This window comes from Rhamphochromis longiceps, linkage group LG19, assembly GCF_057381845.1.
Source record: "Rhamphochromis longiceps isolate RC_006_pf linkage group LG19, R_longiceps_female_GT1.1, whole genome shotgun sequence".
Taxonomy (NCBI): domain Eukaryota; kingdom Metazoa; phylum Chordata; class Actinopteri; order Cichliformes; family Cichlidae; genus Rhamphochromis; species Rhamphochromis longiceps.
Window position 1 is genome coordinate 28012000 of NC_140575.1, and position 16889 is coordinate 28028888.

At 40.3% G+C, this 16889-nt stretch overlaps 2 protein-coding genes across 3 annotated transcripts; both read right to left on the reverse strand.

Annotated features, from left to right (window-relative positions):
- Positions 1-1241: 1241 nt before the first annotated feature.
- On the reverse strand, positions 1242-5275 carry LOC146646976 (peptidase M20 domain-containing protein 2-like). The gene is made up of 7 exons (XM_085392315.1): positions 4682-5275; positions 4149-4297; positions 3885-4027; positions 2735-2889; positions 2300-2426; positions 2023-2130; positions 1242-1896 (listed from the first exon to the last, which is right to left on the reverse strand). Exons 1-7 carry the CDS (start codon positions 5093-5095, stop codon positions 1760-1762), a joined length of 1233 nt encoding a protein of 410 aa, XP_085248441.1. The 5' UTR covers positions 5096-5275; the 3' UTR covers positions 1242-1759.
- A 5948-nt stretch (positions 5276-11223) lies between these two features.
- Positions 11224-14194, reverse strand: LOC146646977 (uncharacterized). 2 transcript variants are annotated; one of them, XM_085392060.1, is made up of 9 exons: positions 13974-14194; positions 13480-13530; positions 13227-13363; positions 13028-13121; positions 12785-12884; positions 12408-12667; positions 12131-12317; positions 11830-11957; positions 11224-11743 (listed from the first exon to the last, which is right to left on the reverse strand). In XM_085392060.1, the coding sequence occupies exons 3-9, from the start codon at positions 13265-13267 to the stop codon at positions 11426-11428; spliced, it is 1128 nt and encodes a 375-aa protein (XP_085248186.1). In that variant the 5' UTR covers positions 13268-13363; positions 13480-13530; positions 13974-14194; the 3' UTR covers positions 11224-11425. The 2 variants fall into 2 exon arrangements, with proteins under 2 accessions (XP_085248186.1, XP_085248185.1); XM_085392059.1 differs by having other exon boundaries at positions 13480-14194.
- Between the last annotated feature and the right edge of the window lie 2695 nt (positions 14195-16889).

Genomic DNA, 16889 nt, shown 5'->3' on the forward strand with positions numbered 1-16889 from the left:
ATAAGTCTTTACTGTTATTAGTCACTGGGTTGCTCACAGCTCCAAGGTCTTTCTTCTCGCTCTGGCACATGTCTGAGTGCTGATGAGCATTTAAAACAAATCATATACACTGCGTATTATGTAATGCCATTAACCACTCACATGTGTGTAAAAGGATATATACATATACAATTACATTAAGGCTTTCCTCACAGAAAAGTGAGAGTGTGGGATATGCTGAAGCATGTTTTTGTTTTTTTTGATCCAAGCAACATCCCGAAGGTGTCAATTTAAACTTTGTGCACCATCTTCTAATCTAGTGAAAGAAAATGCGAACAAAGGCATCACCACATCAAAGCTGGCAGAAAAGGATAAAGCATCAAAAAGATGTCCATAACCTGATTTTCCACCACATCTGGGCCCACTCTTAAGAGCCAAGATTTTTTATCAAGCTGTGTAGCTGATGAAAGTACGCCTAGAAATCTCAATGACTGAGAGAGAGGTAGTATGATCATGCAATCAAGTACAATAGGGCTACCCGTGGATAGAGTAATACATTTAGGGTTGATTTATTTAGAGGTTTGTGGTGTAAAACTGTGAGTGTATGCCAAACTCATCATCAGTAAATTCATGTTGTCCATTACCACAGACTAGAAAGATATTAGATGCCTTCATGTGTTCCCTTGTTAAACTCACGATTGAATTTAAAATCCCTCTCCTCACATGCAAAGTCCTTCATATCTTAAAGAAGTCATAGTACCATATTGTCCTACCAGAGACTTGTGGTTCATAGAGTTTTAAATGTAGAATGGGAGGCAGAGTCTTCAGCTTTCAGGCCTCTCTTCTGTGGAACCGAAGCTGCTGGAGGAGTTCCAATGATGCACTACAGCATGCGATTACATTTCTTTTTTCTTTCTATCGTTTGCTTTCAGTTTGGTCTCTTTTCTCTCTCCCAGTTTTGATTCTGCTCCTCCCTGATATTGAGTCTTCTGGAGGTTTCTTCCTGTTAAAACGGAGTTTCTCCTTCTCACTGTCACCAAGTGCCTGGACATAGGGGACCATCTGATTGTTGTGGGGTTTTTCTCTTACGCTCAAGGATCTTTAGCAAAAAAATATAAAGTGCCTACTTGTTGTTATTTAAACCTTATAAATTTCTCCTAGATGTATTTCTAATTTCAGTGTCACGAGGGAGTTCTATCACTGTCACGGGGTGCCGAGGCAGGCCGTGTGAGAATATAAAACGGACCCAAGATGCAGACTGCTTAAGTTGTGAGCGAGCTTTATTAACAAAAGGGTGAAACAAACAGGGACAAGGAGGAAGAAAACCAAAACCTAAGAATGAACTAAACTGGGAAAAGCTACGCAAAAACAAACCTGAAACCTTGAGTCGAGAAACAGAGATGCAGGGAGAATACACGAGAACATGGAGGGGAACAACACAGACGAACCAGCAACGACTAAGACAGAAGACACGACTTAAAAACACTCAGAGAACACAGGGAGATTACACACAGGTGAGGGACACAGCTGGGAGTGATTAACGTGACGAGACTAGGGAGGCGAACTGAAAACACTCACATAAGACGCAGACCTTCACAATAAAACAGGAACTTACACATGCAAGGACACAGACTAAGAAACGCGGACTTAATACAGGAACACACGGGCAGGACAGAGTAAACACTAAACAGAGGAAGAACAGAACCAACAATCACACTAATAGAAAACACAAAATGCTGGGTCAAAAGGACCCAGGACCATGACAATCACTGCCTTCCAGTCACTTCTGTTTCAGTTTGGCCAGTCTAAAGTCGTCTCTCACTTTCTTAAGCAGATCAGGACAGCACACTACATCCACAGCTGTCATAGACAGGGCCTTGGCTGTCCTCAGGGTGTACAACTGGGCCTTTTCAGCTCCTGGCAGAGTAAGAAATATAAAGCACAGAGTAAACATGAAAGAGATGATGGCTAAATTTCCCTTATCACAGTCTGATTCGGTTTAATTATAAAACATCAGTTCACAAAAGCCACGTGCCAAAATACCTGCTGCTTCGGTGTATTCCTCCGTATGATTTAATGCATCAGTGCAGATGTAGAAAAACGGATGAATACCAGGGACTATGAATGACACGTTGCCAAAGTCTGTAGAACCTGCCAGGTGATTAGAATTCACTGTGATAGTGGTTCAGTGTCGATTCAGTGAACAACAATGCTGAAAAAACACTAAATCACAGTTCTGCTGTTAGACATTTTGTCATATACAGTTCTTTTGCACAGAGCAGGGACAGAAGTGATTTATAATATTGTCATTTATGCTTACCGCAGAAGCTGGCTGTCTGCTCTGGAAAGTGAATTCCCAAAGCTTTTCCATTGCTTTCATACATGCTTGCCAGTGTGGCATTAGGTAGAATGTTATAGTAGGTAGGGGTTGGGAAGGTGATCTCCACCTAAATGCAAGTAAATGTAAGACCATAGCACATTTGGCCTGTCATGTTTAACAGCACATAAGGCCATGCATGCATAGTAATGTAAACTGCCTGAAGCACATGCAGACGAAGGAGAAAAGGAGCCTGAAGATAATCATGAATTATGTAACACAAGTTCAGCACTTGGACAGTAATTATGGAGATGTGGTAAAAAGGGGGATTGTTATATAACAGCAGTACTCTCTAGCACTGCTGTATCAACATAGACTGCTTCTACATGTCTCCAACATACAGGAAAGCAAACTGAAGACGCTTTTACATAAACATACTTGGCAACCGGTTGCTCCGGCAGCTGCCCTGAAGCAAGCTTCAGCTTTAGCCTTCAGGTCACATAGGTCTTTGAGCAACGGGACGCGCAAATAAAACTCTAATTCAGTGTATGCCGGGATAATGTTGGGCTTCTCTCCTCCGTGTTTGATGATGCCTGTAGCAAAGACAAAATCAGAACGTCAATAATTCAGCAGCTCACCCGGCTCATGATCAATCACACTTCACAGGATACTGTGAAGTGTGAGATACAGAAAGAAAATCATAAGTTGCCTTGTCTTTGGGGGACTGCACTGCACAAACTAATGAGTATTAAAATCCACTGGCACGTCAAAGACCAACAATTGTTTTAGAATGGTTTGTTCCAAAGACCCCACTGAATTTGGGTATTGTGCTGTAACAGGATGCACCAAGTCAGTCTGTGAAGTTTTTTCCCTCTTAGATATGTCACAATCAAATTTAAGAAGTATTATTGCAAAGTGGAAACGTGCAGAAACCACAGCAGCTGAACCATGAAGTGTTAGACCACATAGAGCTACACAGCAGGGTGCAAACCTCTTCTGGCATTAAGATCAGTACAAAAACTGTATGCTGGGAGCTTCATGGCATGTGTTTCTACAGCAGAGAACCTCCTGCAGCTGTAAAGTATATGTAACTTAGTACTATGCATGATATAATATGCATATAGTCAATATAATGCATGTGAACACATCAGCATGTGATAGTATAAACCATATTAATGATTCTAGGAGAACTTGGTGAAATTATAAGCAGTGTGCATGGAGGTTATCGTATGAAAATGGAAAAACACCTTTAAAACGACAAACAAACAACAAACAAAATTTAGTTGAAGACCTATCAGGTGATCATTGTATGAAAGTTCTGACCCCTACTGAAGGAGGCATACCAGTTCCTGTGAATGTGAATGGACAGACAGATAATGATGAGCTAGCTATCTGCTAGATGAACTAATAAACTATGAGGAAGTAAAGGATAAGGAGGCACCTGACGGCACTGAAAAGAGGAGGGTTTTATTTTCCTTCCGGGATTTGTGTCTCCTCCTAGGATGGATCAAAGATGAGATGCTCGTTTTCTCCAAGGTCGACACTAAAGTCTGAAGCTTTAAGTGACCCTACCACAGCTTTTCCTCACCATGAATCCTCCAGTCTGGTTTGAGCTGCTGTCTGAGTACAGAGATGTTGTTATAGGCCAGGACGGCCGCATCCAGGGCATTCACTCCCTCCCAAGGGTATGCAGCTGCATGAGACGCCTTCCCATAGTACTTCACTAACATCCTGTGTAACATCAGCACGGTCGGTTAAGAGTTCCCGAAGAAATGTGAAGGTTAGGTGTTCGTTGTGAGAGATTAAGAGAGAAGTAAAAGAATTTGAAATGAAGCAGTGAAGAAGAACTCACTCTTCGATTATGATGCAAGGGTGAAACGAAGCATCCTGCTGAGCTGGATGAGCCATGAAGACAAGATCAATATCAGCAAAGGCCCCGGCATTGATTAGCTCAATCTTTCCTCCTAACGCCTCCTCGGCAGGAGTTCCCAGAACAGTTATCTATAATAAAGAGTAAAAGAATATTTTAATGTCAGGTCTGCTCACTGGAATGTTAGTTTCTTTTTTAGTAGATGTGAGTTTTCATCAAAACAGAAACGCTTTTAAATAAAGACTGGAGTAACAAATCCACCCCCCTACACGAGACCACTTTAAGACATTTAATCATAACATATTCTAAAGATAGAAGTTTATTTCCTATTATTGAAAAAATAAAAAATGAGACTAATTATTCACATCATATTACATTTGTTGCACTTGTTGAGTCACAGCAAACAGAGCTGGGGATTTAAAGGAGTGCTTGGGATTTTTTTCAGCTTCACAGTGTGTCGCACTCGGTTTTCATGGTGTGACTTGTTTAAGTCCGTTAAACCCGGCGACAGTTACCTTCACAGGCACCGGGAGCTCGGTCTGGTTCTCTAAAGCAGCCTTCAGCCCCACAGCGGCCGCAGCGCCCACCTCTGCTATCAGGTTGTGCCCGCACGCGTGGCCGATACCTGGGAGGGCGTCATACTCGCACAGGAACCCCACGTTCAACACTGGGTCTCCCACCCCTCCACCAACTGGACCCCAGCTGGCCCTGAACGCGGTCGGAAGTTTGTAGTGACTTTGGACCGTCCATGTCTGGTCCTGAGAAAAGAAGCGGACAAGCCGGTCGTGCGCATGTTTCTCGTTACCGGCGACTTCAGGATTGCTCCAAATGTCTCTACTCAGACTGTGCAGCTCGCCTTTGTGTGCGTCTATGCACCGCTGCAGGTCGTCCTTCATCTGCTGTCGTTTCTCCATATCGCCCGACAGCATGCAGGCGTTAGAGCTGGACTCCTAAAAACACAGGAAATGTATCCCAGTGAAGCATTGATGTGCTTCCCTCTGCTGGCTGATCAAAGGCCGTGTAGCCTACATTTAAAATGAATTTGCTCTCGGCTGGTGGTAGATTGGATCACCCAGAGGGACGCGCCGTCCGCTGTGGCTTCACATGTCCTAAATAAATGAACGCAAACAGGTTAAGTGCTTGAAACTGCAGTCCCTCAAATGGCCACGTGGTCCCATTAACTCCTATGTTAAAACGCCCAACTCTACAGCAAGAAAAAGAACATAATAGTCTCTTTTTTTTTTTATCAATTTAAACTTAATTACAGTGTTAGCTAGTGTCATAGCTATATTGACTGACACATGCTGAAACAGGCAGACAGAGCTTTCACCCGACTCACAAAACCTGACCTCTCGCTGTGTTTGTGATGCTGATGACTTTGGAGCATCTATCCTTTAAAATACTTTAACAGACCGTCCAGTCTGCAACACAGTTTTAAAACAAAATTTAAACTACACCAGTGTCATTGTGCAAAATTTGCAGTGGGCAGGCCCAGCATGAACAGACTAGAGCTGACCCCACTTAATCCACTTAATCCTGTCCCCAGTGGTGTCCATGATTCTGTTCTTTAAAAAAAAAAAAACACCCAAGGACAACAAGAGTGGTGTTTTACTTCTCCTTTAATAGGAATGTTGTTGGTGGTGATAGTGGCTGGAGGGGAATCCTGTGAATTTTGCCTAGGGCCCCAAGAGGCTGGAAACACCAATATACAGTTTATGGGTGGACTTTGCTACCAAAACTTGCTAGTGTTAGCACATTACTTGCAATGCCCTCTTGTGCAATTATGGTTCACTCTGGCTCCAACAAAAAAAGACGTGTGTGAATGTGTGTGTGGATGACTGGATGTGTAAAGCGCTTTGGGGTCCTTAGGGGACTAGTAAAGCGCTATACAAATACAGGCCATTTATTTTTTTTATGTCAGCATTAAGACGTTAATGCTGAGGCTTCAAAATGACTCAAAATGTCACAGTGATATACTTGGTTTGAAAAGTACTGATGACTACTTTTATGTCATGATGAATTTCTGAATTTGTTCCACTCATCTTCAAAGCACCTTTACAGGTGTAGATATAATATAGTGAAAAAATAGTGAACCAGAATTTTAAAAATGCTCTATATAATTGTAATGAGTCTAATATGAGCATAAATTCCCATTTAGTGCCAAGGATGTTCCTCTTAATAGCTTTTATCAATCAAAATTATCGGTGGAGATCTAAAATTATTCAGAATATTCATATTTTACGTGATACAAGTGAACTGTAATTCCACAATGTTAAAAAATTCTCACAATATAATGTCAATAAACCAAACTGCCTTTTTTGCTTGTAATGGAAATTGCGATTACTCAGCGATACCAATCAGTTACGAGGTCTCAGTTCGGTTTGAACTGATTAGATGAGAGAAGACACTCCACAGGCTTTTCTACTCACTCTGTTGCCACACTAGAGGGACCCAGAGCGACGTTTGGTAGGAGACTCCTTTTGCTTCCGCTTAGTGAAAGTAAAAAATGAAATAAATCAATGTTCTGCTCTTCGTGGGTTAACTTGAATAATTTAGTGAACTGAACATTTATCGAAAAAGCAAACACGGATGAGCCTCAGGGGGTCGATTTATTTGTTTGTTCATTTATTGCCCTGCAGTAATTTAGATGACTGTGCAGCAAGAAAACACTGCTTTTGTTTGCAGAGGATGAGCTGCGTATCTGCCCCTGAAAACAAGGTCAATTAGTGCCGTATGAATAAAGACGAAGCTCCACAGCTGACACACGCCTAGAGACTGCGCGCTACGTCGGTGTGTGTATGGATATGTGTGAGGCAGCGAGTGAATGAGAAGGAGAGCAGGTGTACATATATGTGGTTTCTGTCTGTATTTGAGTTGGAGGTTAATTGGGGGCAGTTGTCAGTCACAGGAGGAGACATGTTGAACAGCGCTCAGCGAGCTGACACCACGACTGCCTCCTGATGTGACCTGTCTGTCAGCTTACTTTACGCCCCGCCGGTGATGCTGACACTCTCCATTGTGCATCAGTTAAGTGAGGGACGGACCCATGTGTCAGTCCGCTGTCTTATTTAGGGATTTGCCCTACGAGCATGTGTTTGATTTCACATGATTACACATGTGTTTGGCCTCAAATCTTGCCCTGTGCATCCAGGAATTAAACATTTGGTTAAGATTTGCTTTTGGACTTATACCACCGATGATCCTCATCAGTTCAAACAAAGGAGCGCAGGCTGTAGATGACATAATCTGGCCTCAGATGAACAGAGGATGTGTTGCTTGAATCAAATTTCAAGCATGTTTCAGGTTGAGCTACCAAAACTGAAGCGATGCATGAGTTATGATATATCCATGCAGGCATCGCAACAGCGGGATGCCCCAAAGGAAGGCTGGCTACAGCTACAATTGAATGGATGTGCTCCTGATGACAGCATGCCTCTGAAACGAGACATGAAATAAACAATACTTGGGTGGGTCTTTGTTTTTATAGTCCACTGCATGAGTGCGGCACACATTAATATGGCAGTGCCTTCATTAGAAAACTCATATCTGCCAGTATAAAAAGTCATAATAAAGGAAAAATGTTTCACTTGATAGCACCTTCTTAGATTATTTCAGGTTCATGAAGTTCCTACAGTGAAGGTGCTTCATATTTTAATGGGATCCTACTGATGAGCAATAAACTTGCGACTAAAAAGGTCAGAAATTCTGTTGCTCCCTGTGTTTGCCCGTCATTTTAAATCCATGGTCTCTTCAGACTGGAATAAATGTGCACTCTCCCCAGATTGATCTGAACATTGATAAACACAAATCAATATCCGAGTGAGCTCTGGCCTGGCTCTGTTTGATACAAAGTAGCATTTTCTTCAAAATGTCTCATTTTTAGATGCTAGTATTTTAACTAATGAACTAACAGCAGACCAAAATATGTAAAGTTAATCAATAGATCATTATTTACATTACATATTAACAAAAAAAAGATACCCGGTTTTGCCAACAGTAAATCAGTACCATGTCTAAAACAAAACCTCAGCAGCTTGTCTTCTTTGTGCTTTTAGCAGACATCATTACCTCACCCATGTGCAAGTTTCTTTCCACTGGCGTCCTGAACTTTTTAGAATTGAAGATTTTAATCTCTTTTAAAGCTCGCCTGGGTCTGGCCCTAAGCTACATAACAGAACTATTGTCCCCATGTGAGTCTGCTCGCAGCCTTTAAAGTGGGGCCCTTTTGGCTGTTTCAAAGTTGAGATTTAAATAGAAAGGTGACCGTGCTTTTGCCACCAGGGCCCCTCAGCTTTGAAATGACCCGCCTGAGTAGTTCGGGCTTGCAGAGTCAGTGACATCCTCTAAATCACTTTTAAAAAGCTAACTCCTGTAGACTTGCTTTTGAATGTATTATGAGGCTTTTACACAGTAAAATTCGGAGTGTTAAAATAACACTTAAAGAGTTAAATTTAACACTGGTCCCGAGTCTATTTGGTCCCATTCGGAATTGGTGTTAAATCAACTCTTTCTATAGTGTTAAAATTTTAGAGTAAAATTAACTCTAAATAGAGTAAAAATTTAACACTGAGTAACACCGCAGAGTGTTAAATGAACCTAACACTACTAGTAGTGTCATATTATTTACTCTAACATAGTGATAAATTAACTCTATTTGAGTAAAATTCCACTGATTTCTAACACTGAATTGAGTTATTTCAAGTTAACACTGGGGGTTCAAATAACTCTGATGAGAGTTGATGTTACTCTATACTGTGTTATTCATACACTTTTTCTTGTGAAAAATTAGCTCTCATAGAGTAAAATTTTAAATTAATTTTACACCAAGTAGTGTTACTAAAACTCTTCCTCTTCCAGCATGAAAACCTGGTTTCTAATAATGCTTTAAAATATAAAACAAGTAAGCAAAAACCACAACTAGATAATACGTTTAACGGCTTTATTTTGATGTCAGGCTCAAAATATTAAAACATCTCATGTAGTGTACATAAAACACTACACACACAAAAACAGTCATAAAACACTTTAAAACAATGAATTTAGTTCGGCATAAAATGACAATATGGAACCACATACAGGGAGGAATCAGAAGTGCCATACTTCATTTGAAGATCAAATGGTTTGAAGTAACACAGCTCTTTTATGTTCAACACCTTCAGCACCATATTGGGGTGCATTCTGACCTTAAATGCATGATAATGGTCATCAAAACACAGGGTTTCCATCAGTTTTCCACAGAGCAATGCAATGTCATCTTTCACAACAATACTTTTGATCTTATAAAACACTGGAATCTCAGACACTACCTCTGTACAGATGATAAAGTCAGGGCGGTACTCTGTACCATGATGTTTTATCCACTTAGCTGAAAAAACAGGGTAATGTATCATGAAGTGATGCTTTGGTAGGAGACTGAGTGTAGGAAATAACTGCTTAAAGAGCTGATGATGATCAATAATTAAATGTTTGAGGTAGATGGTCATACCTTCTGACAGCACTGGTGAAAACACAATATTGACAATTTGTAGAAGCAGAAGTAGAAGATGCCAGTAGCTATCACCCACCTGTACCAAATCGCCAAACATCAAAGGTACATTACGCAATAAGCACCAAGATTGAATTGCATTTAGTCCTAAATCATTACTGCCATCAAACAACTTTACCCTTGGTGGGCGATTTCGCTGCTGATTGAACCCATAGTCAAAGGCATGTATTCTACCAGCAAGTTGTTCAGCACTTAGGAAGTTCTCCTGAATGTACTGCAGCACAAGTTTCACCTCTAACTGAGCAACTCCCTCCAAAATGTCATGCATGATATCTACAGAAAAATTGTTGGCTGTGTTGAAATATTTAAGTGAATTCAAGAGACAAGTGCGTTTCACACCACATACATGAGGTAGCGTAGGATCTCTTTGTACACTTTCACAGTGCTGCTTATGCATATCAAGAGTTCTTAGTGCAACACCAGAATCATCTTCACAGAACACACTTTGAAAACAATCCTTCTCAAGCAGACAAAAACGACAACAATATCGAGCTGCAAATGACTCCACGAACCCAAACAGACTATGCAAGCCAAGATTGTCCCCAGTGACCTGGATTACAGTGCCATGAACCAAGTGTTTAAACATGGGAAGTTTCAGTCCCTCTGTCTCAAGAACTTTCAGATCATTGACAAGTGGCTCAAGGATTGAATTAAAGCCATAACGCTTTGAGTCTTGTGCATGAAAAAGAGCACACAAATGAATATTGACCAACAACGAATTAAAGATTGGAGGAAAATTCCTTAGTGTAAAGTATATTGCACCTAATTTATGTACACCATTTTTAGAGCCCAGGGGATTTGCAGTTTCAAAGTCATCATAAAACAGTTGAATTTGTAAGGCATCTTTTTCCTGCAGAAAATAGGGGACATCTTTTAACATAGGCAGCATCGATTAAGTCTGCATACACACCTTCTCTGGACACATTCCTCGACTTGAACATGTCGACAACATGGTGGTTTTGAAAGATAGTTTTCAGTGTTTCCAAAATAGGAACATATGCAAACCTATCGGTTACAATGACTTGATCAAAAGTCCCTGTGATCTTGTTTCTTCTACTGTCAAATCTTGTGCCAAGCACCATTTCAACAGGTTCAACAGTTGCCCATTTTTGTTTAAAGTGCCTATTTCGTTTAGCTTCTGAATTTAACAGTGTGAATGGGTTTTCAAAGTTTTTGAATGACTGCTCTAATTTCTTTTTACTTGAAGTGTCCTGTGAAGGTAAGCTCTGTAAAGCTGCATCTTTAGCCTGAGTATGAATCTCAAAAAACACTTCCTCCATTGAGGAGACAAAACTATTCACAGTAGATTGGCTTAATCCAGCTGCCCTGAGCTGTGCAACAGTAGAGGCACACATATCCAAAGTGCTCTTATTTGAACTTTTCAACATTTCAGATGTTGTGGGTGTTTCTTCTACATTAGTTGACACCACCTGCCCTGTAGTGATAACTTCTTTAATTGCCACATCAGGCTGTAAATTAACATCAGTGTCAGCCTGTTGGTCGAAATAGTTAAGGTGTTTGGTATTTAAATGTTTTCTAAAACCTGAAAAAGTGCCAAACACACAGCCACAGTCACGCTGGGCACATTTAAGGCGAAGATTTCTTCCGGGTAAGTAACCATGGACTAACCGTAAATGCCTAACAAGCATGTTTGAACCAGTAAACTCAGCCTGACAGACAAAACACTTCATGATGGAGAATTAACCTTCAAGCCCTAACGAAGCAACCTTGTCCTTATTTCAGCAACTCTGGGACTTTCTTTGATTTTGCCAACATCTATATTGTACACAGTGGTTTGGATGAATGTGTACATGTTGTGAAGCATGGTGTTGTAAGATGTGCCAAACACAAAATGTGCTTTAAACAGTTCATCAAAAGCACCAAGTGAAGAGGTAGACTTGCATGGTATGGCATTCTTGTCAAGAATAATGAAGAACTGGTGGATGTCATGCTTTTTCACCCCAACAGCCAGGAGGTAGGGTTGAGTGCTGGTAGTGATGGCATCAAGGTGCTCTTGGATATTTGTTCCAGTCTGAAAAGACAAATACAGACAGGCAATAAGAATCAAGTGTTTCTTAAACTGGTAATTCATACCATAAAAATAGAAAAGAAACAAACCTTCTTGAAGACCACAAGATGCCTTTCTGCTTGAGAAGCTGACACCTTTCCTGGTCTCTTCCGACCCTGACCAGATGGTGGAATCAAATGTAATAGCAATAGAATCGCTGAGAGGTCACTGTCCCAGCCTGAAAAAAAAAAATTGTTTTATAATAAAGTTGAATCATCCTCATCAATAACAAATTTCAATGCATCTGCATTGACAAAATGTTTGAGTAGACCCAAAATACAAAAGGACAGCTGTTCTGTGACAAACATTATATATCCTGTGAATGTTCTAATTAAAGAAATAACAGCTCACCAATGTCAGCATTAACTTCAGTGGCATCCTCAGGAGAGTCAGCTGCCAGCAAGAGTTCTTCCAGGTCACTGGTAGAAGGAAGCTTTCTGCCTTGTTGGATAATCTTTCTTTTGAATGTTGTTGGCCACCTCTCCAGCAACCTGCCTGATACATCCTCACCAAACATCAGTACAAAATCCTGTTCGATCTGTAACAGGGATAGAGAACAGAGAATTATATCTGCTATCTGCAAAAAATAAAATGTGTTTACATTGTCAACGTAATGAAAAATATTCACCAAGCCTTTGATATCTTTGAAACGTGGAAACACAGACAGTATGTTGCTTGACAGCAGGGGGTCAAGGACCATGTTGTGTCGATAAACAAATGTCAACTTCATCTTCTTCTTGACTGTGTCTTCATCAGCTAAATGTTTCATCAGAGAGATTGCTTCCTTGCACTCATCCTCACTCAGCACGTTCTCTGTAACAAACTGCAACTCTCGTCTGACAGTTGGTCCACCACACTGGTCTTCACCCGATGATCCATCTCCTGGTGCTAGACAATATGAAATACAACTTTATCAAAACTAATAATAACATTTGATAACCATTATTAATACAGAACCACAATTTGGAACTGTATTATACGTTTCCACTGAATTATAAGTGTTACCTCCAGATGTTAATCGCCTCTCTTTAGCAGTGCATCTCTGTATGGTTTTAATCCTCCAGGCCAAGTACTCAGTGCCACTCTCGCCATCATAATAATGTTCCTTGGAGAGTGACATATACAGACATTTTGTTTATTAATTTATCAGTAAGTTATGTGACCATGAACAGTTGATAAGGACATACATTTTGGCAGGATTTAAAATTTTGATTTTAGTTGTATCAGTTATTGCTGTTAGCTACTTACATAGCCATTTTTTGAGTACGGGTCACTGAGGTAAGGGAAAAAGGTTACAATTCCTCTGGCATACATTTCTTTTACCTGCCGTGGTGGTGATGTACTGCAAGATCAAAAGGAAAAGAACTAGTCAGCTTCGCTGGAATTAATAGAGATTTAAAATAATTTGAAAATGATAGTAAAAATCACAGGGCCAGAAATAAATTACCCATTTTTTTCTGTCATGTCAGCTACCAGTATGTTGACCATTTTTCTTCTGGTTTCATCCACCAGGGACTTGGTCCGATTGTACTCATTTATTATACGTTCTCCACCAGGTTTGCTTGTGAGAATGGATTCCACCAACTGGAAAACACAATAAAAACATTCTACATGTTGATATAACCACTACAGTTCAGAACACTTAAACTACAAACAAAAAAGACACTATTAGAAGAATGTGGAAATCTGTTAACTCTTACTTGCTTAGCTTCTGCATCCAGCTTCTGACGTTTCCTCAAAGGGCTGTGAATCTGATGAATGTGTAACATTTAGTGTACAATTTTAATTAGTTAATGCTTGAGTTAGGTAATTTAAAATTTAACGCTAACTAGCGAATTGCCCGCGCACTGAGGTTAGCCAAAATGCTAGTTAGCTAGCTAATGTTAATATATAGATCCCAACACATGGAGGGTTTCATTTAATGGAATTTCGAACATGCTAGAACACAACACAATCACCACTACACACTGAAATAAATTTTGATAACAAGCCTTACAGTCCAACACTGATATCAGTCAACTTTTTTAGCTAATTAACAACCTTACATTAGCATACAGATAGTGTCACATTTGCTTCTGGTACAAAATGAAATATATAATAAACATGGACAAAAGGAATGTAACCTTATTTTAACGTGCTACCTGTGCTTAAAATGTCGAATTGTTGGTTTAATAAGTAAATATGAACAACTTACCCTGCAACTGATGTGAAGAAAATGGCGTCGTGAAAAATCCTCTTGGTTTGAAAACCAGTCTGTGGTGGGAGGAGCTTTCTAGAGTAACGTTGACACTGTCTCTTTTAACTCCAGGAATCATCACCCACACTGGGGGGCGTTTTGCTCCAGCTGTTGTTATAATGACTCTATTAGAGTAAATACACTTTAACACTGCTGATTTAACACTGGGAAATTTACTGTGTACCTTCTGGTTACCATCCCTTTGTTGCCCTGCTAGCTGCCCGCCCCAATCTTTGACTGATTTTATTTGTATTCCTTTTGCTTTTTATGTATCTGCATATTTGTGTCACTTTAATGTCTTTAACGTTTTTTTAGTTTTAAAATGACTTTTCTGTTTCAAAACCTATTTACTGTGGCATTTTGAATATTTTTAAAACTGACGTTATTTTCTCTTTTTTTTTAAAATTGACATATAAACCCATTAACTTCATTTTGTCCCTCCAGTTTTCCAAGCACAAATCCTCACAAGCTGTTGATGCGTCTGATTATAAACATGAGGTTCCATCTGACTGAAGGAAACTGACAATATGTCAGTCGTGCTCGCTCTGCCCTGTCAGCATCACTTTCTAAACAAAATGAGCCCTTTGAGGGGTCCCTTGGAAATCCAGCCTGCAGCACTTTACTCACCACAGCAAGACACTCGGTAGTTACAAAATATCCCAGAGGGCCTCAGAAATGCGTGTGTGGGTGCAACTCGACAGTTCTGTTTCCGTCATTAATGTCACATCAGCGCACACAATGTGCCTGTGCGTGCTTCAAACTGGAATACATTAGCACCTCGGCTTGTCGAGTCGTCCTGGATCTTCAGAAGGTGGAGTGGGGGTGGGATTACACTGTGCGAACATTTGTTCGTGTTTTTGTTATGATGCTTGATAGTTTACGACTGAGCGACAACTTCATCCTGGTCTCCAAGGCATGCAAAGCAACAAAAACAATTAACTATGACTATTTTTCACTCCGTTTTGGATCCATGCGTGTAAATTCTATTAAACAGCGACTTCTTCAAAGGCGTAATCCACATTTTCATATAAATGAATGTTTGCTCTGTTATTCTGGATCACTGATTGAAATTACACAGTTATTTACCGTCTCAGCTCATTTCTAGTCGATAAACGCTTTAACATATAACGCGCTGGGAAAACTAATCAGTAGAGTTCCACATTTCTGTCATCTCAAATTTCAGCAGACAAATAATTTGTTTGTAGGCAACAGACTAATTATTATAAGCAGTTTTTGATGTGCAAATCTTCAGAAAGACTGGAAAATTTATCTACCTGGAGCAGTGTATATATATTGCAAACAACTGCAAGCAAAGGAAAGCTACACTGCTATGTGAGCAAGTCTTTTATCTGTTGCTTGTCTTTGTCTTGGGGTGCAGTTTTATTTTGTAGTCTGCTTTTCCCCAGAAGTCCACGCAGCTGCCCTCGCTGCTTCAGAGGCAACCCCACAGTAGCGGTGCCCTGTCTTTGTTTGACAGCGCTGAAAAGGCTGCTGTCTGCTCCAATAACATCACCCATTGTGAGCAGAGTGTTGAACAGTGGGAGTACAAGTAGTCCCTCAAACCACTGAGGAGCCACAATCACCAAGGTGAGTGACAAGTGGAGCTCAAGTGCAAAATCTTACTCAGTTGTTGTGCTGGGGGATCTTTTCTAGCAACAGCAAATAATCTTGTGTGTGATCGTAGAAATGCTTTGGAACAGTAATGAACCAGTTCTTTAATTCTCATATTTAATCTGATTGTTTAATAAACAGGGTTTCTTTAGTGAATAAAAAAAGCTGTATAAAATAGACCACGTCGCAGAGTTTCATGCAGCCCATGTCTATTACATTTGAAAGACTGATACTCTCCTCGGTACACAGCAAGCTTAATTTGCAGTCCTCCTAATTCAGTAAGTAAGCTCCTGAGGGGCAGGATTAATTTCAGTTTTCTGCTCCAAGGAGGGAACAAACACCTCTTCCCCTTTAGAGGAGCCTTCGCTGCTTAAATAAAATATAGACCACAGACATGCTAAGGAAGTCTAAATGTCTGCGGGGACAACAGAGAGATCAAGCTGGGATCAGTTTTCCTCTGTTATAATAAAAGGAGAAAAAACCCCGCCTGAGATAACACAAAAGAAATGCCAGCCTCCTGAACATTTCAAGGAGGCTGGAGGGAAACTGCTGCATCAGACTGGATCTGCCTATAGTTAGGTTTGACAGTCTTTGTGAAGCAAAACAGAAGCAGAGCTGCTGTTGACGAGATACAGGCAAATGAAGAAAAGACAATGGGCTGCTTTTCACTAGACAAACAAGACTAAACACTTTGATCAGCCCCTCTTTTTTCCTTATCAAACACATCAGTCGATGTTGCATACCAAATAATCAGCATTACTAGTAAAATAAAGATTTTTAGCTTTTGAATAGACTTGAATAGAATACTCTAATCTAAAATAATGTTGCAGTAATTGCGTGCATTTGCAGTTGTGACAGAGTAACAGATAGTGATGTATCACCTCCTCCACTTCTGGCTCGTTGCTTTAACACTCACAAGCTACAACTAATTAGATTTACTCATGTTCAGTATGAAAAACCTGCTTCTGGATGTCTTCAGCATACATTAGCCACACTATAACAAACCCGCATGTAGGTCCAGCATTGCTACAATGTTGATATTTGATTGGTAGGTACAACTATTGCGTTTAGCATTCTAGTTATGCTGACACTCACTGAGTTGTTGATGAGAGATTTCACTGGTGGCACAAAAGAGATGATCGCTGAGTCATCTGGGGACCGTGCATGTCTTCATCGATACCTGGATAGAAAATTGCACAGTGGACAGACCTCCACATTACTGAAGCAGCATGTGAACATCTTAAAAGGGAACAAAAGAAAAAG